We start from the raw sequence: 24717 nt of genomic DNA, 5'->3' as shown, positions 1-24717 counted from the left end.
TGGAATAATATTTTTTTAATAGATACGAATGGACGACTGAACTTCTGATACTAGATCAAAAAGCACAATTCATTATTATTTATCAATTGATAATACCTATTTTAATTCAGTTACTCATAAAATTTAAAAGTCCTAAAATATACTTGGTGTTCCATTCTAACCATCAATAACTGTTAATGTTATTTTTAATGGGACACCCAGTGTATTTTATGAGTAATTGTAATTAAAATGGGCATACCATGTTCTTTATCAAAATCCAAGAGTTTTGGAATTATTCATTTAATTCTAAAAATTTTGACAGCTTTGTTATTTTCAATGAAACACCGTGTATACTTTGAATTTTTAAATTTTATTTTTATTTAAAAAATTAGTACTATTATTAATTATTATTTTTGTACCTATTTATTTTAAAAACTCTTCGTTAATTTATTTGTTATAAATATCTGTGTAAAATTATTTGTTAATCAATTAAACTTTATCACAATTAATAACTTCGTCACATGTACAGGGTGGTTCACATAAATTATTCATTAGAAGTTTATGCGGAAAGTTATGAGATTTTTATAACAATTACAACTTCACTCGAACTACTTTCAACAAAATTTCATTTATGGTTTTTTCATTCATTTTATTCCAAAAATTTTGACAGATTGATTGTGTAACTATAAAGATGTAAAGCCCCATTTTGGATACTGGGAAGTTCATTTTGTACATATTTGCTAACCAAGGGCCATTATGAAAAAGCTATTATTTATACTCTCATATTTTATACAGGGCGTTCGTTAGTTACGTTTAAATTTGTCAATTTTAAAACTACAGTAGCTTACAACACCGTCTATATTTTAGAATTTCTAAATTTTATTTTTATTTAATAAATTAGTACACTTATAATTTTTGACAGATTTAAATCGATTATTATTATTTTTGTACCTATTTATTTGTTATAAATATCTGTTTAAAATTATTTATTAATAAATTAAACACGGTGTTTTATACATTATTAAAATAAACAGGTCCAAAAATAATAATTAATAATCGATTTGAATCTTTCAAAAACTATTACTGTACCAAGTTACTAAATGAAAGTGACAGATTCAAAAATATACAGGATGTTTCATTGAAAATAACTAAGTTGTTGTAATTTTAAAACTGACAAATTTTAACGTAACTAACGAACGCCCTGTATAAAACATGGTAAAGTTTTGGTTATTGGTGTGATAAGGTAATTGTGGTGAAGTATAATTTAATAATAAATAATTTTAAACAGATATTTATAACAAATGACTTAACGAACAGTCATTAAAATAAACAGGTACAAAAATAATAATTAATAATCGATTTAAATCTCCCAAAAACTATTACCGTACCAAGTTTCTAAATGAAAGTGACAGATTCAAAAATATACAGGATGTTTCATTGAAAATAACTAAGTTGTTGTAATTTTAAAACTGACAAATTTTAACGTAACTAACGAACGCCCTGTATAAAACATGGTAAAGTTTTGGTTATTGGTGTGATAGGGTAATTGTGGTAAAGTATAATTTAATAATAAATAATTTTAAACTGATATTTATAACAAATGAATTAACGAACAGTCATTAAAATAAACAGGTCCAATAATAATAATTAATAATCGATTTGAATCTTTCAAAAACTATTACTGTACCAAGTTTCTAAATGAAAGTGACAGATTCAAAAATATGTTTCATTGAAAATAACTTACAACAACAACTAAGTTGTTGTAATTTTAAAACTGTCAAATTTTAACGTAATTAAAGAACGCACTGTATATAACATGGTAAAGTTTTGATTATTTGTGTGATAAGGCAATTGTGGTAAAGTATAATTTATTAATAAACATGTATTTATAACAAATAACTTAAACTAAAATAAACAGGTACAAAACAAATAATTAATAATCGATTTGAATCCACGTTCGAAGCGTACCGTTGCGCGTCGCTGTTATCGACCGCCCGTCCGGTGCCGCCATCTAGCGAGTCGCACGCGAACGCCGCATACAGTCCTCCGAAATAGGTTTTTCGCGGAAATTGCGACGAATTCAGCGAACCCACCCCTCCGTGACGCGACTTTTTGGCCATAGCGGGTTCGCGGATGCGGCGCGTGAATTGTGCGGACCACGTAACGGAGGAACGCACGACGAATAAGTGCGGCGTCGGTTTGTGCGCGATCGGTAACGTCACCTTTCCCGTTCTGACGGAGTGACGCCAAGCGATTAGCCGTGGGGCGACTGTCGATGGACGTGTAAATACGTGTGCGTTGCACCCTTAAAAATAATAACGCGATTTATGTATAAAGGTGAGTCCGTGTTGATTATATTTTGGAGCCGCCAAAACGTTAAAACAATAACAATGCCTTCATTGTTTACACGCTCTAACCTAAAATGTATTGATTGCACCTTTTTTAGCCGTACTGTGATTTATCGACTATGGACACAAGCGAAACTGTAAAAAGTAAACAGCCGCAGGAGTACATCAAACAGGAGTTGGACATTGAGGTGGAGGACTTCCAAAAAATATGCAGGACATGTTTGTCCAGGGATAAGCTGAAGGCAATATCTAAGGTGTCTCACAAGGATGGGGTCCAGCTGACCGAACTGTTCAAACATTATTTAGAAGTAGATGTAAGTTTTTCATTCATTAATAATGTGGCAGTTTTAAATTATAAGTAAAAAGTATAATTATTAATATTTTATAATGCTCAAAAAGTAAACAAATAAGTGACAAGCAAAGTAACAAAACAGTTAGTACAGTGTGTACCAATTTTGTTCATTTAAACTGTACAACTTGCAACATATTTACTAATTTTTGTTGTTTAATATATACAGTGTGGCCTATTTAAAACTGGGACACCTTTATAAAGTTCAATTTTCAATTGTGAAGCATGAAAATATGTACTTGTAGACAAAATATCACGTTTTTTGAACCTAACAGGGTAATTTTTAAGGTATAAACATGGAAGAAATGTCTCCAGTAATTTTATTATAGAAAATCTAACTGTAATACTAAATTGAGCACCTTTTGAAGTGGGTACACACCAAATTTCATAAAAAATATGCTTATTCATAATAGTATAATATTCCTGTTTGATTAATAAATTCACAAAAGGAGTATAATTTTTTAATTTTTATTCAATTATAATATAATTTGTGCTATTTTTAATAGTTAATTCATCAAACTACTTGATTGAAAAAATAAAATCATGTAATTTATTTATATTTATTTTAACTTTTAGTCATGAAAACTGAAGAAATCTACTAAGTATGTTTTATAGAAAATTTAACTACACCACTGGACTCAATATCGCCTGAAATGAGTATATACTAAATTTCATAAAAAATATGCATATTCATAATTCTGTGGAAAAAATATAAATTACATTATTTTAATGATTTTTGAATCAAGTAATTTGTCGAATAAACTATTAAAAATAGCACAAATTTTATTATAATTGAATAAAATTGAAAAATTGTGAATTTATTTTTCAAACAGGAATATTATACTACTATGAATATGCATATTTTTTATGAAATTTGGTATGTACCCACTTCAAAAGGGGCTCAAATTCAGTATTACAGCTAGATTTTCTATAATAAAATTATTGGTATCATTTGTTCCATTTTCATATCTTAAAAATTATCCTGTAGGTTTTGGTTTTGGGCCAAACAACGTGACATTTTGTCTATAAGTACATATTTACATGCTCCACAACTGAAATAAATGTTTATCAAAATAGGACAAAAAATACAAAATTTTATAAGGGTGTCCTACTTTTAAATGGGCCACACTGCATATTAAACAACAAAAATTAGTTCATATTTGATAAATTTGTTAACTGAGGACCATTCTATGGTATAAAGGGTCATTTTTTAGGTATGAAAATGAAAGAAACGACACCGGTAATTTTTTTACAGAAAATCTAACTGTAGAACTGAATTAAGCACCGTTTGAAGTGGGTACATACCAAATTTCATAACAAATATGAGTATTCATAATAGTATAATATTCCTGTTTGATTAATAAATTCACAAAAGGAGTATAATTTTTAAATATTATTCAATTATAATAAAATTTGTGCTATTTCTAATAGTTTATTCGACAAACTACTTGAATGAAAAAATAAAATCATTAAAAGAATGTAATTTATATTTTTTCCACAGAATTATGAATGTGCATATTTTTTATGAAACTTAGTATATACTCTTTTTAGACGATGTTGAGTCCATTGGTGTAGTTAAATTCTCTATAAAAAAATGGTTAGTAGAATTTCTTCAGTTTTGGTGCCTAAAAGTTACTCTGCAGGTTTAGGTTTTGGGCCAAAATACGTCACGTTTTGTTTATAAGTGCATATTTTCATTCTTTACAATTGAAAAAAAAAAAATTGGATAAAAAGTTGTGAGACCACCAATCTGTCAATATTTGGAAAAAAATACATTTTGCATTTTACTTGCACTTCAAAATCCAAAAATATAAAGGGCGTTCCATTGAAAATAACAATGATATTGATGTTTTAAGATGTACAAAATTAATCATAAATAATTTAACACCCTGTATTTAATTATTACGATTATAATATTAAAATAAATAATGACAAGCTAAGTAAGAAAATAACAGTACAGCGAGTACCAAATTTGTTCAACTTCAAAATATTAATTAATTTGATTTATTTATTAATATACAGTGGGGCTTAGTTGAAAGCGAGAGATCCTCATAAAATTTGTTTTTTTTTTTGTCTAATTTTAACAAACGGGTAATTTTATTGGTATGAAAAATGAAATCCTTTATAAATTTTTTATAGAAAATCTAACTACACCACTGGAGTAAGCATTTTTTGAAATGGGTATATACTAAATTCCATAAAAATGCATATTGTGCAGAAAAATTAAAAATTATATTCTTATCATGTTTTTATTTTTTTAATCAAGTAGTTTAATAGTTTAAATTAAATAATTATATTTAACCATTAAAAATAGTACATTATTTTTCTACAGAATTAGGAATATGCATATTTTTTATGAAATATGGTATATACTCACTTCAGGAGATATTGAATCCAGTGGTGTACTTAAATTTTCTATGTAAAAATGAAAACTGAAGAAATCATTCATCATTAATTTGTTTATAGAAAATGTAACTACACCTTTTGAAATGGGTACGTTTTATAAAAAATGCATATTCATAATTCTGTAGAAAAAAAAATAAAAATTATATTCTTTTCATGTTTTGATTTTTTTAATCAAGTAGTCAATCGAATAAACTATTAAAAACTGCACAAATTATCTTATTTCTCAAGAATATTTAGTATATATTATTATATAATTTATTAATTAATTTTAATTAATAAATTATTATTATTTATTGTTTAAATAAATTATTAATTAAACAGTAAATTTATAAAAAAAATATGATTTTTTAATTTTATTGAAAAACATGATAATTTTTGCTTTTTTACAATTTATTCGAATATAATTTTTAATTTTTCCACAGAATTATGAATATACATATTTTTTATGAAATTTGGTATATAGTCACTTCAGGACATATTGAATCCAACGGTGTAGTTAAATTTTCTATAAAAAAATGAAAACTGATCATTCATCATAAACATGTTCATAGAAAATTTAACTACACCACTGGATTAGGCGCCTTTTGAAATGGGTATATACTAAATTTCATAAAAATTCATATTTACTTATGGTTTTCATTTGAAATACAAAAGTTGTCATTAAAATGACAAACTTTGTTAAAATATATAATTTGTAATATAATAATAATATTATATCTTTGGCTGATTTGGTTATAGAAGTGGTCAAAATTTGCCACAGGTAGAACCAATAATGAGGGAAATCTGAATAATTTTTACCTGAAATGCAATCGTGTTTAAATTTCGTATGTATTATCCTAAAATATATATCTAGAAGTCAATGAAACTATTTCCAAAATTATAATTAGTCTAGATTCTGGTTCTCCTCTTTTTCTAGACCTATTTTCAACGTCACTGATTATTTTTAAAAAATGTAAGGCTTATCACATTCTTTACACAGGTTCAAAGAAATTTGTTTATGCAAAATTTAAAAATCTTAAAACGTACAGGGTGTTTCATAGAAAATAGCAGTTATTTATGTTTTTAAAAGCACAGATTTAAACGTAATCAACGAACACTTTGTATAAAATATGGGAGTACAAATAATGGCTTCTTATGGAATAGCCCTTGGTTAATAAATATGCTAAAGATGAACTTTACAGCATCCAAATTTGTGACTTTACTGATATTTTAGTTGGAAGACCATCAATTTGTTAAAATTTTTAGAAAAAAATCAATAACTCAAAAACTATTGACATTTGGTACATGATGTGGTATACCTATTTTATTTGTAATTACATGTAAAATTTATAAATCCTAAAATATACAGGGTGTTTTATTGAAAATAAGAGTTATACACAGTACATAAACAAATATTTTTTTAACCTAAAATAATCTGGGTTATTCAATTTTTTTAGACAACCAGCAACCCTCAAATGCCGCAGAACATATGCATGAAGTGCACGAAGGAGATATGGAAGTTCTTCGGTTTCAAGGAGCAAGTGCTGAAATACGACCTGCTATTCAGGCAGATAATAACGAAAAAGGACCAGGTCTTCCACGAGACGGACTTCGCGAACGACAAGAAGTTCGAGATACTGCGCGACGACGACGACGACCTGCACGCCGACCTGGCCGCCGACTCGCCCGGCTCCTGCTCCGACGACGACGTCGTCAAACAGGAGGAGCCGAACGCGGACGAGACGATCAAGAGCGAGACGATAGAGACGTTCAAGCAGGAGGACGACTACTCGGACGAGGACGACATACCGCTGATACTGCGCTTCCCCAAGTCCGAGAACGGCAAGGAGGAGCAGGACGGGCCGCAGGACCGGGCCAGGGCCGCGCCCAAGACGAAGGTGTGCAAGTACTGTAGCAAGGAGGTGGTCGCGTCCAAGATGTCGCAGCATCTCAGGGTGCATACGAAGGAGAAGCCGTTCGAGTGCAACGTGTGCCAGCAGAGCTTCAGTCTGGCGGGCAACTTGCGACGGCACAAGATGATCCACACCGGCGAAAGGCCGCACGTCTGTCAGATCTGCGGGAAAGGTGAGTTCGGAATGTTTTTCCTTCACGGCGATACTTGGCGGCGGACGTAAGTGTGCGTGTATACGTCACTGAAGTTGGCAAAATCAAAAATTTTGTGCATTCGAATTGATTACCAATACTCGTTTACATATTTCAATTTTTACATGTACAGGGTGTCCCAAACTGGTTAATTTGGTGTGTGTTTATTTCCAGATTTCTTTAACGGCATAAAATATCTTATTTTATTTATTTATTCATATATTTTAACAAACTAACAATTTTCTATAGACTTCTTTTAAATTACAGTTTGTGACAGTTTAAATTACATCTCTTGTTGATTTTCAGTAGTTTTGTTATTTAAATAATTCTTTCTAATTATACTATTTAATAATTTTTTAGGTATATAAGTTGTCAAACGTTTAATTTTTGTCTATTTTCAACTATTCAACAGTTTTTGTTACTTACATAATTTTGTCCCATAATAAATTTTATCACTCTCCTCAAATGTTCATATTTTAAATTAATTTACACAGAGGATTTAAGTAATATCTAACTAATGCCGATTTTCAGCAGTTTTTGTTATTTAGTGAATCTTATCCAATAATAAATTTTATCACTCGTCTCCAATTTTCATATTTTTAATTAACAGTTTGTTTAGGAACAAAAATGTCTTAATATAGTGGATATATGTTTACATTCTTCGTAACTTTTGTCGGTTTTCAGCAGTTTTTGTTATTTGGGGAATCTTATCCAATAATAAATTTTATCACTCGTCTCAAATTTTCATATTTTTGATTAACATTTAGTTTAGTTACAAAAATATCTTAGTTACAGTGGAGAAATGTTTAAATTCTTTGTAACTTTTGTCGTTTTTCAGCAGTTTTTGTTATTTGGGGAATCTTATCCAATAATAAATTTCATCACTCGTCTCAAATTTTCATAATTTTGATTAACATTTAGTTTAGTTACAAAAATATCTTAGTTACAGTGGAGAAATGTTTAAATTCTTTGTAACTTGTCGTTTTTCAGCAGTTTTTGTTATTTGGGGAATCTTATCCAATAATAAATTTTATCACTCGTCCCAAATTTTCATATTTTTAATTAACATTTAGTTTAGTTACAAAAATATCTTAGTTACAGTGGAGAAATGTTTAAATTCTTTGTAACTTTTGTTGTTTTTCAGCAGTTTTTGTTATTTGGGGAATCTTATCCAATAATAAATTTCATCACTCGTCTCAAATTTTCATATTTTTAATTAACATTTAGTTTAGTTACAAAAATATCTTAGTTAAAGTGGAGAAATGTTTAAATTCTTTGTAACTTTTGTCGTTTTTCAGCAGTTTTTTTTATTTGGGGAATCTTATCCAATAATAAATTTTATCACTCGTCCCAAATTTTCATATTTTTAATTAACATTTAGTTTAGTTACAAAAATGTCTTAGTTACAGTTAAGAAATGTTTAAATTCTTTGTAACTTTTGTTGTTTTTCAGCAGTTTTTGTTATTTGGGGAATCTTATCCAATAATAAATTTTATCACTCGTCTCAAATTTTCATATATTTGATTAACATTTAGTTTAGTTACAAAAATATCTTAGTTACAGTGGAGAAATGTTTAAATTCTTTGTAACTTTTGTTGTTTTTCAGCAGTTTTTGTTATTTGGGGAATCTTATCCAATAATAAATTTTATCACTCGTCTCAAATTTTCATATTTTTGATTAACAGTTTGTTTAGTTACAAAATTGTCTTAGTTACAGTGGATAGATGTTTAAATGTCACAGTTTGTCGCTTTTCTAAAATGTTTATTACGTAAGAAATGTTATCCAATAATAAAATGATTAATTTTTGTCGATTTTCAGCAGTTTTTGTTATTTAAATTATATTCTTAACGACAGTTAATCCAATATTTCCATTTTTCAGAGCATTAATTAATTACTTTTCATAATTCTTTGTAATTATAAATAAATGGGGAATGTTTTCGTTTTACTCTAAAAAAAAATAAAATCTTTTGAATGTAAGTTAATTAGTCTTTTTAATTTGTAATTATTTAAAATTAAAAATTCATTACAGTGGTATTAATCAGCATTTAATTAGCAGTAAATAAAAAAATATTTTCAGCTAATTAATTAGTAATTATTTTCTATATACAAAATATTTTGATTTTGCCAACAATAGCCATCACACATTTGCTTAAGTCGCAGGTTTTCGTCTAAATTTTAATAATGTAAAAATCACCATCGAGTTAAACGTACCTAACAATATTTTAGTTAATTAATTAATAATAAATGCGACATTTAACTCGAAGGATGATGATTAAATTTCCGAAGCACATTGTATTAAAAATCAAGTATTAGTTTAAAAAAATACAAGATTTTAGTTTCTATATAGGGTGTTCCAATATATATAGAATTATTTCATAGTTCAGTAAATATAAACTATTACAAAATTTAATAAAATTGTCTGTGTTGTTTTATCATCAGGAGGCGGCAAATCAATTTCAGGTTAACGTGCTACAATAGAAAAACGAACTAAATCGCGGCCGTTTGACAAAAATTTTGTAGGTAGGGTGTCCCACAAAAATATAAATTGTTGAGGGGGGGTGGCACAATTTTATTTACTAAGCTATGAGAACTAATTCATATTTATTAGACACCCTTAATGCGTATTATTTAGTACACACAACAGTTGTTTAACTGAGAGTTGCGCCCGGTCCAATTTGTGTACACCTACGTCAATATTTATTTATTTATTTATTTATTTATTTATTTATTGATTAATGAAGTGGCAGTAGTGCGTGTTGTCGGTAAGTCGTCGTGTGGGACACCCTGTATAAACGCACTTTGCTTCCGGAAATTTGAACGTGTTACGTAAGCAGACTAAAAACATGGAACAATATTGTTTATTTAAGGATTTATTCAATCGACTAGCCTGAACAAGCACCTGTCGGTCCACAGACCTGAAGAGACCATCACCGGCGACGGTCTGTTGTTCATTTGCCAGATCTGTCAGATGACGTTCAAACGTTACAGACCGTACAGAGTGCACATGCGTGAGCACAAGGAAATCATGAAAACGGCGACCGAGGACGACTATCTGTCGGACGGGGACGGCGACACGACGCCCCGTTTCATCTGCAACGTGTGCGGCAAGTTCTACAAGACCAAAGTGATACTGAACCAGCACCTGCAGACGCACGGCCCGAAGACATTCGTCTGTCAGGAGTGCGGCAAGCGGTTCGTCACCAAGGCGGAGCTCAACTCGCACCTCAAGGTGCACACCAAGGAGAGGCCGCACGTGTGCGTGCACTGCTCCAAGGCGTTCGCCCACAAGAGCCACTACACGTCGCACTTGCTCAGCCACACCGGGCACAGGCGGTACGCGTGCGACACGTGCGGCAAACGGTTCATCCAGCTGTCGCATCTGAAGAACCACACGCGCACCCACACCGGCGAACGGCCGTACCGGTGCACGTACTGCGACCGCGGCTTCGCCCTGAAGGGCAACCTGGCGACGCACGTGCGCATGCACACGGGCGAGACGCCGTACGTGTGTCCGCACTGCGACAAGGGATTCTACGAGTCGTGCGGCTACAAGAGGCACGTGCGCAAGCACGAGGCGGCGCTGGAGCAGCTGGGCGGCGACAACGTCGAGATCGTGCAGCTGGTGGACGGGACGCGGGACGTTTACGTCGAGGAGGTGACGGTCGTCGAGGCGACGTGACGCTTCGTTTAACGCTGCTTATGTAATTGATGTTATGATTTTATTTAAGTCAGGCTTTGGTTGTATTGGTTGATTAAATGGTTTTATCGTGGATGGAAAATGATTTTATTATTACTTCGGTTGAAAAGTAATTTTTGTTACGGAAATCGCTGCTGATGAAGTGGAAAACATATGCCGCACGTCAACATAAACCTAAAATTGTTTTTATTATATTAAAAACTTTTCAATTATCTACTTTATAACTACTTTACGCTTTACACACTCGTATGATAATGTACTATTTTTTAAACGTTACATTAATATTCTTACCCTCATATACAGGGTGATTAACGAAATTTATAATAACGTGACCTACATATAAAATGAATATTATTATAAATTTTATATTAATCATAACTAAAACATACATGGTGTCTCTAAAAAATTAATAGCTAAAAAACTATTGATTTTAGTTCTTTAAATGATATTCCACTGAAAATAACAAAGTTATTGATGTTTTAAAATAAACAAATTTAAACGTATTTAATGAACACCCTGTATAAACTATGGGAGTACAAATGATGGCTCCTTATAGAATGGTCCTTTTTTAGTAAATATACCAAAAATGAACTTTCCAGCATCCAAACTGATGGCTTTACAGATATCTTAGACCTTCAATCTGTCAAAATTTTTGGATAAAAATTAATAACTCAAAAACTATTGACTTAAGTTTTAGTATATGCTATACCCATTTTCTTTCCAATTATATGTGTTATACTAATCTATACATGGTGTCCCTATTGATTTTAGTTCTATAAAAATATACAGGGTATTCCACTGAAACTAACAGTTATTCATTTACAAGTTTAAACGTAATTAACGAACACCCTGTATAAAATATGGGAGTACAAATAATGATTCTTTAAAAAATGGTCTTTGGTTAATAAATATGCCAAAAATGAACTTTCCAGCATCCAAATTTATGACTTTACTGATATTTTAGTTAGAAGACCATCAATTTGTAAAAATTTTTAGAACAAAATTGATAACTCAAAAACTACTGAGTTTTGGTACATGATGTGGTATACCTATTTTATTTGTAATTACATGTAAAATTTAGAAATCCTAAAATATACAGGGTTTTTCATAGAAAATAACAGTTATTGATGTTTTAAAAATCACAGATTTAAACGTAATCAACGAACACTTTGTATAAAATATGGGAGTACAAATAATGGTTTTTTATGGAATAGTTCTTGGTTAATAAATATGCCAAAAATGATCTTTCCAGTGTCCAAATTTGTGACTTTTCTGATATTTTAGTTAGAAGACCATCAATTTGTAAAAATTTTTAGAAAAAAATTGATAACCCAAAAACTATGGAGTTTTGGTACATGATGTGGTATACCTATTTCATTTGTAATTACATATAAAATTTAGAAATCCTAAAATATACAGGGTGTTTCATAGAAAATAACAGTTATTGATGTTTTAAAAATCACAGATTTAAACGTAATCAACGAACACTTTGTATAAAATATGGGAGTACAAATAATGGCTTTTTATGGAATAGTTCTTGGTTAATAAATATGCCAAAAATGAACTTTCCACCATCCAAATTTGTGACTACTGATATTTTAGTTAGAAGACCATCAATTTGTAAAAACTTTTAGAAAAAAATTAATAACTCATAAACTAATGAGATTTGGTATAGGATATAGTATACCTATTTTATTTGTAATTGTATCTACAATTTAGAAATCCAAAAATACACAGGGTGTTCCATTGAAAATGGAAAAGTTGCTGATGTTATATAATTCACAAATTTGAACGTAAATATCGAACACCCTGTATAAAATATCGGAATACCAATAATGGCTTCTTATAGAACGGTCCTTGATTAACAAATATGCCAAAATTAAAATTTACATCTTCCAAATCTGTGGATTTACAGACATTTTACTTAGACAATTACTTTACTAAATTTTTAGAAAAAAATTATTGACTCAAAAACTGTTGGGTACATACATATTTTATTTTTAATTGCTTGCAGAATTTAAAAATTCAAAAATATACAGGGTGTTTTTATTTTTTGTTTGTTTAAAATAAATTAGAAAAGTTATAGTTAAGTTATATAAAAATTTTATATCAATACTTCTTAACTTTGTGCATACATTTTTAATAAATAAGTTACGTGAATCACCCTGTATAGAAAGACTAGAAAACATACGACACGACAACATTTCATTATTGTATTTAGTGCAAAAGTCAAGTTAAGTTAAGAAACTTGACTCACATCAACATAACCTCAATTTATACTTTTACTTAAATAATTGTTTAAAAGGATATAACTTAGAAATTAGTTTTATTGTAATTAAACCTCTCAAACCATTGTACTTAGATAAAAAGGACAAAAGGAAACACGACGAACATCAACATAATCTCAATTTATACTTTTACTTAAGTAATTGTTTAAATGACATAACCTTAAAATTAGTTTTATTATAATTAAACCCAGTCTACATAGAAACATTTCATTATTGTACTTAGTTCAAAAGTCAAAAGTTAGGAAACTTGACAAACATTAACGTAACTCCAATTTATACTTTTATTTAAAAGGACATGATCTAAAAGTTAGTTTTATTATAATTAAACCCAATCTACTTAGAAACATTTCATTATTGTACTTAGTTCAGGGGTCAAAAGTTAGGAAACATGACAAACAGCAACATAACCTCAATTTATACTTGTACTTAAATAATTGTTTAAAAGAACATAACCTAAAAATTAGTTTTATTATAATTAAACCCAGTCTACATAGAAACATTTCATTATTGTACTTAGTTCAAAAGTTAGGAAACTTGACAAACACCAACATAATCACAATTTACTTTTACTTAAATAATTGACATAACCTAGAAATTAGTTTTGTTATAATTAAACCCCCCAAACCATTGTACTTAGATCAAAGGACAAAAGGAAACTCGACAAACATCAACATAACCTCAATTCATACTTAAATAATTGTATAAAACGACATAACCTAAAAATTAGCGTCGTTATAATTAAACACAACGGCAGGGGCGTCGGCATTGAATGCTTCAATTAATGTACTATAAGTTTGGAAACACCTTAGGTAGAAATAAAAAATCGTGTGGCGGGCTCGGCCACACACAGAGAGAGAGAGATATGCTTCCGGAAATTGAAAGCGCGGACAAGTTGGCCGTCAATAATCGCATCATTTTTATTTTTAAGGTTTTATTCAAGCACCGTCCCTGCAGGCCCACTTAAAAGTGCACGAGTCGGGCGGCGGCTACGTGAACGCGGTGTGCGAGGTGTGCGGCCGCCACTTTAAGCGCTACACCGCCTATCGCATGCACATGCTGAAGCACGACGAGGTCGGCGAGCGTTGCGACGGGGCGGAGTGCGCGAAGGCGGCCGCCACCGCGGACGAGAGCCTGAAGGCGTTCGCGTGCACGGCGTGCGGCCGCAAGTACAAGACCAAGCACCTGCTCAAGGCGCACCTGGTGACGCACGGCGAGCGCAAGTTCCTCTGCAGCGAGTGCGGCAAGAAGTTCTTCACGAAGGCGGCGCTGGAGAGCCACTTCCGGACGCACACCGGCGAGAAGCCGCACACCTGCAGCATCTGCGCCAAGTCGTTCTCGCACGCGACCAGCTTCGACACGCACATGCTGTCGCACACGGGCGTGCGCCCGCACAAGTGCGTGCACTGCGACAAGAAGTTCCAGCAGCCGTCGCACCTCAAGTACCACATGCGCACGCACAGCGGCGAGCGCCCCTTCGCCTGCTCCTACTGCGGCAAGACGTTCGCCCTCAAGGGCAACCTGACGGTGCACGTGAGGACGCACACCGGGGAGACGCCCTACCTGTGCGTCGTCTGCAACAAGGGGTTCTACGACTCGAGCAGTCTGAAGAAGCACCGCAGGAGCCACAACATCAACGCCATCGAGGACTTGAGGGACGACGTGCTGCGCGACGAGCACGGCGGCGAGTTCCATCTGTGCGCCGTGTGCGGCAAGACGTTTTACGAACTGGAGGACCTGGAGAAGCACAAGCGCTGCCACAGGCAGACGGTCGAGACCTTTGTCATCGCCGAAGTTGGCGACGATGCGGAACAAACTGAGGAAGACCAAGATAGCAGTAACTAACCCATTCTCAACTTAACAGTTAACTGTTTCATTTACGTAACGTTTATGTATCTTCGTGAAGCTCAATCATCGTAATTAATTATCATATTTTTCTATATTTTAAGTATGGTTACTGTAATTATTATTATTTTTTTTTTCATCTTTATTGTATTAATTATTATTAACGGATTGTAATTTTTATATATATACACACACACACACACCCATATTGTATTTATTGTAATGAATAATAAATTTATTGTATTTTAATTAAATCGAATTCCTCCGGTACTACACTAAAGAAGTACTCGAAAACACTGTTGCTGATGATGATGATGATGAAATTGAAGTTGTAGGCAAAAATTTATTTTTATCAGTCAATAAAATCATGTTTGACGTTTTGATCGTTTGTTTCTGATTGCGGCCCTCCACCCCCCCGTCCAACCCCTCCGCTAATGCAGTACTTGGAACACCCTTTGACAAAACAAAACAAATTGCTTCTGGAAATATAACTGATGTGCTATTACACCATGGTTTTATTTTTAAAGGGCTGTCGCGGGCGAGCAGTCTCCAAAAGCATTTGCGTCTGCACGAGGTGCCGAACAAACAAAAAAATACGTGCGGCTTTTGCGGCAAAGTGTTCATACAGTTAAAGGGCTACAAGAAGCACCTGCTCACGCACGAAATCGAAAAGAACCTGAAACCGGGCGAGTACCTCTATTACTGCAAAACGTGCGGCAAGGGCATGAAGAACATGCAGCGGCTGAAGGTGCACGAGATGACGCACGAGGAGAAACAGTTCCTGTGCAGCCAGTGCGGCAAGGCGTTCTCGACGAAGGGCAGCTTGGAGAACCACTGGAGGACGCACACCGGCGAGAAGCCGTACAAGTGCTCGCTGTGCGACAAGTCGTTCACCATCAAGAACTTCCTGAACAGGCACATGATCTCGCACTCGGACTACAAGAAGTACGAGTGCAAGCTGTGCGGCAAACGGCTGAAGCGCGACCACCACTTGAAGAAGCACATGGTGCTGCACACCGGCATCAAGGCGTTCGGCTGCCAGCTGTGCGGCCGCCAGTTCGCCGAGAAGGGCAACCTCACCAAGCACATGGAGATCCACACCGGACACAAGCACTACCCCTGCGGCGTCTGCGGCAAGACGTTCTCCCGCAATCGCGACATGAAGAAGCACGAGAGGAACGTGCACCAGATCATACTGGGCGCCTAAATTTATAACTTAGACCCCTCAAAACTGTCACACTGTTGATGAATCCTCCGTACAGTACGGCCCGTACTAACTTACATAATTTATTTTAAAATAGATCACATGTCAAATTTTATATTTAAAACCTTATTAGAAGCAATTTTGAACAATTCCTAAGGTTGGCCCTCCAGAGCCGACGTTAGGAAATGTTGAAAGTTGGTCTTAATTAATTAATTAATAAAGTATATGTAACCCCCACCGCTGATTTATTTACACGATAGAGTTGCTTCGGGTACTCCCCTAACCCACCTCGCAAGGTACAAGGCGTCAGTTATAGCGTAATTTTATTTTTAAAGGGCTGACATCACCGAAGGGTCTTCAGGCTCATATAAAGCTGCACGCAAGCCCTAACAAACAGGAAAACGTGTGCAGCTACTGCGGCAAAAGGTTCATACAGATAAAGGGCTACAAGAAGCACTTGCTCAAGCACGAGATCGAGAACAGCATGAAGCCGGGCGAGTACAATTACTATTGCAAAACGTGCGGCAAAGGACTGAAGACCCTTCAGCGGTTGAACGCGCACGAAAAGATACACGGCGAGAAGAAGTTCCTGTGCTGCGAGTGCGGCAAGGCGTACGCCAGCAAGAGCAGCCTGCAGATACACGTGAGCACGCACAGCGGGGAGAAGCCGCACAAGTGTCACGTGTGCGACAGGCGGTTTTCGGTCAAGTACTTCCTGCGCAGGCACATGCTGACGCACTCGGACCTGAAGAAGTACGCGTGCAAGGTGTGCGAGAAGATGTTCAAGAGGCTGCACGACCTGAAGACGCACATGGTGTTGCACACGGGCCTCAAGGCGTTCGTCTGCGACCTGTGCGGCAGGAGCTTCGCCTTCAAGGGCAACCTGACAAAGCACAAGCAGCTGCACACCGGCGAGAAGGTCTTCCCCTGCTCCGTGTGCGAGAAGACCTTCTCCAGGCAGAGGGACATGAGGAAGCACGAGAGGAACGTGCATGCCATATCGAATGTGACTGAGTAATTGAATTGTCGCAACAAACCTCCAAACATTGTGGCTGATGGTACTTGCTCACTGGTTCCAAAGGGTGCCTTCAATGAATGAAGTACAAACTATTATACCTTGGAGAACTCCTCTTCGAAACAGAGGAACTTGGGAAAACAGCATTATGTAACTAAATTAAGAGTACTGCATATGGAATTTGGATGATGCAAGTTGTGCCAAACATACAAAAGCAAACTAAGTCAGATGTTCAAGAGGTTGCCTTTAAGTAAGATGTTCCCTTAGTTTTTCTGATAGAAAAATTAAGAGGAATTAGGAAGTATTATGTAATTAAGTGAGTGCATGTAAAGAGTACTGGATATGTAACAAAATTTGAAATACCATTCATTTTTGGGCTGTGCCTAACAAATAGTACGTTTTAATATTTGACCTTGGTGATATATCAGATGTTCAATGATGTTCCTTCTGAAGAGGACATTACGAGGAAGCAGCAAGGAACTGAAGTACTATATAATTAAATTGATGTATGGAATATTGAACCTGTGGCTGTGCCAGTATGTGAACATGATGGTACTTATTCAGGAGTTCCAAATGTTGCCTTCAAGTCTGCGGGAAGACATCTTCAAAACAGAGGAACATAAGGAAACAGGAAGAAACTGAAGCATTATGTAATTGAACTAAGAGTACTGAATTTAGAATTTGGAAGGTCCAAGTAGTACCAAACATACAAGTGCAAGATAAGTCAGGTGTTCAAGAGGTTGCCTTTAAATAAGGTGTTCCAAGTAGTACTAAACATATAAATTCAAGATAAGTCAGATATTCAAGAGCTTAGCTTTGAATAAGGTGTTACTTTGAAGATATATATGCCTTCTCTTATTCTTTCTGAAGGAGACATTACGAGGAAGCAGTAAAGAACTGAAGTATTATATAATTAAGTGCATGTATGAAGTATTGAACCTGTGGCTGTGCCAGCATATGAACATGATGGTACTTGGTCAGGAGTTCCAAAGGTTGCCTTCAAATCTGCGGGAAGACATCTTCAAAACAGAGGAACATGAGAAAATAGGAAGAAATTGAAGCATTATGTAATTGAATTAAGAGTACTGGATTTAGATACAAGTAGTACCAAGGTGTTCCCTTGAAGATATATATGCCTTCTCTTATTCTTTCTGAAGGAGATGTTACGAGGAAGCAGCAAGGAACAGAAGTATTATGTAATTAAGTGGATGTATGTAGTGAATGTATGAAGTATTGAACCTGTAATAAAGTTTTTGATGAAAAATTGTGATTGATTATTTTGTGTTTGTAACAAATCTCTCACCATTAACTAAACTGTCAATTGCAACAACTTTATTTTAAAGATAAGTCATCCAATTAGTCTTTAAGAAAGTATTTAAGGCTACTAAGAAGAAGTTTGATAAACTGAAAGGAATCAGTACATATTCGCTGAGACTTGGTTCTGCAAGGAATTTAGATGTACACAATGTGCCCAAATAAATAAATAAAAGGATATTCATCAAATTATGTGACTAGAAGTGGTTAATGAAGAAACGACCTTGACGAAACAACAAGGCAAGTTAGTACCGGGGATTGACCCAAATGGGATATAAACACTAAAGTAAAATATTTATAACACTCCGATAGTTTAAAACATTTATCAGACGTTAAATTTTTTTGTTTTAGTACCGCAATAGTACCGAATAAAGAAATAATTGTAATAGTTGCCTAAAGTAGTTGATTGATTGTTACAGTGTGGTTTTATTTTTAAAGGGCTGTCGTCGGCCAGCAGTCTCCACTCTCACATAAAGCTGCACGAAACGCCGAACAAACAGAAAAACGTGTGCGGCTTTTGCGGCAAAGAGTTCATCCAAGTGAAAGGCTACAAGAAGCACTTGCTTAAGCACGAAATCGAGAATAGCATGAAGCCGGGCGAGTACAATTTCTATTGCAAAACGTGCGGCAAAGGCCTGAAAACGTTGCAGCGTCTGAACGCCCACGAAAAGATACACGGCGAGAAGAAGTTCCTGTGCAGCGAGTGCGGCAAGGCGTTCTCGAGCAACGGCAGCTTGCAGACGCACTACACGACGCACACCGGGGAGAAGCCGTACAGGTGCACGATATGCCAGCGGACGTTCTCGGTGAAGAACTTCCTGCGCAGGCACATGGTGTCGCACTCGGACGAAAAGAAGTACGAGTGCGAGCTGTGCGGCAAGAAGTTCAAGCGGTCGCACCACCTGAGGGACCACATCGTCCTACATACGGGCCTGAAGGCGTTCTCGTGCCAGCTGTGCGGCCGCAGCTTCGCCTCCAAGGGCAACCTGACGAAGCACGTGCAGCTGCACACGGGCGAGACCAGCTTCCCGTGCAAGATCTGTCTGAAGACGTTCTCGAGGAACCGCGACATGAGGAAGCACCAGAGGAACGTGCACGGCGTCGTGGAACCCGCCTAGGGTACCACCCCCAAAACTGCCACCTTAACCAGTATTATTTAACTTTAACTTATTTTATGTACGCCACTTATTTATAAATAAACACTTGCTAATCGACCCCCTTTATTTTATTCACTTCGAGTTTTCCCATTGAGGAACACCCTGTCTGTCTGTACTTGAAAGTTGCTTCAGGAAATCAATTATCAGATTATTTTAGTACTGTTTGATGTGATGTATTACAGTGTGGTTTTATTTTTAAAGGTTTGTCGAGAGCTAGCAGCCTCCAAATACACTTAAAACTGCACCAAGTGCCCAACAAACAAAAAAATACGTGCGCCACCTGCGGCAAAGTGTTCATGCAGATAAAAGTGTACGAGAAGCACCTGATGCGCCACAAAATCGAGGAAAGCAAGACCGGTGATCAGTACTATTGTAAAATATGCGGCAAAGGGATGAAGTCGTTGCAGACGTTGAGGAATCACGAGATGACTCACGGGGAGAAGAAGTTCTTGTGCAGCGAGTGCGGCAAGTCGTTCGCCGTCAAAGGCAACCTGATCACCCACCTGAAGCGGCACGCCACCTTCAAGCCGTTCAAGTGCGAGATATGCGAGAAACGGTTCTCCATCAAGGACCTGCTGAACAGGCACATGCTCTCGCACACCGACATCAAGAAGTACGAGTGCGCCGAGTGCGGGAAAAAGTTCAAGTTCACGCACCACCTCAAGGAGCACTTGGTGCTGCACACCGGCGTCAAGTCGTACAGCTGCAAGCTGTGCGGCAGGTCGTTCGCGGCCAAGGGCAACCTCACCAAGCACATGGAAATACACACGGGAATGAGGAACTTCACTTGCTCGTACTGCGGCAAGTCGTTCTCGAGGAATCGGGACATGAGGAAGCACGAGCGGCAAGTGCACGACGCTAATTAATCAATTAATTACGCGACTTATTAGGTACTTAAATACCTTCATTCTAATAACATTTATTACTTTAACTTATAACTATCTATTAATTAACTTTAATTAACTAGTATCAAATGCTTCGGAAAATTAAATTTTATGTGTTGTAGAGTGTGGTTGTAACAAGATGATTTTATTGTTAAAGGACTGACCGGTGAGCGGGGCCTAAGAAGGCATTTAAAACAGCACGAACAACCAAAGAAGCAGAAAAACACGTGCGACCAATGCAAAAAGGTCTTCTACCGCATCTCGGTCTATAAGCAGCATCTCGAGCAGCACAAGCAAAAAGACAATGTGAAAGCCGAGATGTACCCCTGCGCCACCTGCGGCAAGTCCCTAAAGACCAAGGAGTCGCTCAAAAGGCACGAACTGATCCACGAGGAGAAGATGTTCTTGTGCAGCCTGTGCGGCAAGTCGTTCTCGGTGAACGCCAGCCTGCAGATACACCTGCAGCGCCACTCCGGGGAGAAACCGCACGAGTGTCACGTGTGCCAGCGCAGGTTCTCCATCAAGCCGCTGCTTAAGCGCCACATGCTGTGCCACGTCAACAACAAGAAGTACGAGTGCAAGGAGTGCGGCAAGCGGTTCAACTTCAATCACAGCCTGAAGACGCACATGGTCATACACTCGGGACTGAAGATGTTCGCCTGCGAGATCTGCGGCAGGGCCTTCGCCGAGAAGGGCAACCTGACCAAGCACAAGGGCCTCCACTCGGGCGACAAGCGGTTCCCCTGCTCCATTTGCGCCAAGACCTTCACCAGGAGCCGCGACATGCGGAAGCACCAGAGAAATGTACATTCCATTGACACCTTCACCATTATTGACGTCAAAACCGTCAACGAACAGGAAGATGCCTGATCTGCTGTCGATAAAAAATAAGCATTTTGTGAATTAGATAAGATAACATAAAAATAAAATGGTTCATCCAATTATTCGCAGGTTTATTGGGCCTTTAAGAAGGAAATGAACTACTTTATTTTTAGTCCTTAGGAAACACTGTCTCACTATTAATTTATGAAGTACTTTAAAAAAGTAATTTTAACTTGTACATGTTAAATAGTATTTATGTTCTTGATTAAATTAAATTATGTTGTACGTATTTCTATGTAAAAATACAATTATTTTTAAGAAACGAAGGTGTCAACTTTAATCGCCCTCCCCCGACAGTTTTTAGTAGTTAGTGCATGCCCCCACTTGACTACTTGTCCAGTAGTACAGTTAAGTTTTGTTGTTCAAGGATACGCGTCGGCCACGACCCTGCAAAGACACTCGCTGACCCACCGCGTACCGTACGACACGCCCACGAAAAGAGAGGAGTACGTGTGCAAAACGTGCGGCAAGTCGCTGAAGACGGCCGTGACGCTGAAGTCGCACGAGCTGACGCACGAGCACAAGGACTACTTGTGCAGCGAGTGCGGCAAGTCGTTCGCCATGAAGTCCACCCTCTATTACCACCTCAAGAGGCACACGCCCGTTAAGCCGCACGAATGCCAGGTGTGCCACAAGCGGTTCTCCGTCAAAGACCTGCTGGCGAGGCACATGCTCATCCACGTGCCCAACAAGCGGTTCGACTGCAAGATCTGCGGCAAGCGGTTCAACTTCAACCACAAGCTGAAGTACCACATGGTCATACATTCGGGCGTGAGACGTTTCGAGTGCGAGATATGCGGCAGGAGGTTCACCGAGAAGGGCAACCTGACGAAGCACATGGACGTGCACTCGGGCGAGAAGTACTTCCCGTGCGGCGTGTGCGGCAAGTCGTACTCCCGGGAGAGGGACATGAGGAAGCATCAGCGACTTAACCATAAAATAGCTTAACACTTACGTAGACATTTGATGCAATGTGCTTTGCTCCAACTCATTAAAATTACCGAGGGTAACTGGTTTTATTTATTTAAAGGGCTGTCGTCCGCGAGGAGTCTCCGAAGACACCAGAGGACGCACCAGGCGGACAAGAAACCGCGGCAGACCTGCGCCGTTTGCGCCAAGACTTTCTTGCGCCTCAAACTGTACAATAAACACATGCTGAGGCACCAAGAACTCAAGCCCGTTTACTCGTACTACTGTAAGACGTGCGGCAAAAACATGAAGACTTTGGAGACGTTAAAGAAACACGAAACAATACACGAGGAAAAGAAGTACCTGTGCAGCGAGTGCGGCAAAGCCTTCACCGTCAAGGCCAGCCTCCAGATCCACCTCAAGAGGCACTCGGGCGAAAAGCCGCACCAGTGCCAGGTTTGTGCGAAGAACTTCTCGATCAAGGAGCTGCTCAAGCGCCACATGCTGTCGCACGTCCACAACAAGAGGTACGAGTGCCAGGACTGCGGCAAGAGGTTCAACTTCAGTCACAACATGAAGAAGCACCGGGCCATACACGCGGGCCTGAAGCCGTACTGTTGTGACTTGTGCGGCAGGCGGTTCACGGAGAAGGGCAACCTGACGAAGCACAAGGAGATACACGCGGGGGTGCGGCACTTTCCTTGCCACGTTTGCGGCAAGAGCTTCACCCGGAGCAGGGACATGAGGAAGCACGAACGCACCATACATCAAATTGAACACGATTAACTTATTTAACATTAACATGTTTATGATTTTATTAATAAACCCCCGTGCAAACTGTTAATTTTATCTTTTGTTTAACTTTTTTAAGGATTCACGGAAGTGGCCCTTCTGGAGGACCACTTGCTAACCCACGAGGATTCGGAAGTGATCACAATAGAACTGGAGTCGAACGTCCAAACTTTGGAGGCGGCAAAACGTCATAAGTGCCCTTGGTGCAACAACGCCTACAACTTAAAAGGCGACTTGACGGTGCACATGAGGAAACACACGGGCGAAAGACCTTTCTCCTGCCCCACTTGCAACATGACCTTCACCAAAAGCAGCACCCTAAACACCCACCAAAGGTACATGCACAGCGAGAAGAAGTTCCCTTGCAAGGTTTGCGACAAGACTTTCGCCCGCCCGGACGGCTTGGAGTCGCACATGTCGGTGCACGGTGGCGACGGCCCCCACGTCTGCCCGATTTGCTCCAAACGTTTCAAGCAGCCGAGCCTGCTCGCAACCCACTTCAGGACGCACACAGGTGAAAGACCCTTTTCCTGCCAGTATTGCGGCAAGCGTTTCTCGCTGAAGGGTGACCTGAACATTCACGAAAGGTTGCACACCGGAGAACGCCCGTACAAGTGCCCGACCTGCAACAAAGCCTTCCCCAGCTCCGGAACTATGAGCAGGCACGGTTGTCGTCGTACCCAACTAAAGCGACCGAGTGCAAGGAACTACTTTTGCCACGTCTGTGGTAAGATGTTTTTGCTGAAGACCCATCTGGACAACCACGTTAGGACGCACGGTGACGAACGGTACGAGTGTTCGTATTGCGGCAAGGGGTTTTACACCAAAGGCAACTTGAACGTGCATCTGAGGACGCACACGGGCGTCCGCCCCTACGCCTGCACGCACTGCCTTAAGACGTTCACCACTTCGAGCTCGTTGAAAAAGCACTTGAACCTTCATCTCAGACCACAAACTGCAAGTACGAAATCGACGATTAATGAAAAACACAAAAAGCTGAACGGTGAAGACAAACCCTACACGTGCAACGTATGTGATAAAGCTTTCACCACCCTTGGGAGTTTGAAGGTGCACTTGGGGTTGCACTATGGGAAGGAATTCGGAGATGTAAATGAGGAAATGGCTGATGAAAATGCAGTCGAGTTTAGCGAGGACAATAAAACAACTTGAATTCAATTTTGTATGTTTAAAAAAATACCAATAATAATTGGAACAATATAAAACCAAATAATTTTAATAGAATTCACTCTCTTTAGGCTTGTTGGTGACGTTTTTTATTTGAGACAAAAACCAGGAAATAGCCTATAAAGACACATTCTAGTTTTTCTATGAAGGCAAATATATACATAGATGACAATAAAACATCTTAAATTCGAATCTGTATGTCTATAAAAATACTACTAATAATAAAGACAAGATAAAACCAAACATCCTTAAAAGAATTCACACATTTTGGCTTGTTGGTGACGTTTTTTATTTGAAACATGTACCAAAAAGTGCCTATAAGGACACATTTGAGTTTTTTTAAGGAGAAATTTATAGATATTTTGTAAAGAACAACCAAACTA

General features: G+C 37.2%; 1 protein-coding gene across 1 annotated transcript; it reads left to right on the top strand.

Moving 5' to 3' along the window:
* Positions 1 to 1843: 1843 nt before the first annotated feature.
* LOC109606214 (zinc finger protein 91) lies at positions 1844 to 24363 on the top strand. Its single transcript, XM_049967318.1, has 7 exons — positions 1844 to 2316; positions 2426 to 2641; positions 6519 to 7146; positions 20724 to 21430; positions 21746 to 22390; positions 22454 to 23114; positions 23229 to 24363. The coding sequence occupies exons 2-7, from the start codon at positions 2447 to 2449 to the stop codon at positions 24317 to 24319; spliced, it is 3927 nt and encodes a 1308-aa protein (XP_049823275.1). The 5' UTR covers positions 1844 to 2316; positions 2426 to 2446; the 3' UTR covers positions 24320 to 24363.
* The last annotated feature ends 354 nt before the right edge of the window (positions 24364 to 24717 follow it).

The sequence above is a fragment of the Aethina tumida genome, chromosome 5, assembly GCF_024364675.1.
Source record: "Aethina tumida isolate Nest 87 chromosome 5, icAetTumi1.1, whole genome shotgun sequence".
NCBI classification, from domain to species: domain Eukaryota; kingdom Metazoa; phylum Arthropoda; class Insecta; order Coleoptera; family Nitidulidae; genus Aethina; species Aethina tumida.
The sequence above is the reverse complement of the archived record's forward strand: the minus strand, read 5'-3'. Positions and strand labels throughout refer to the sequence as shown.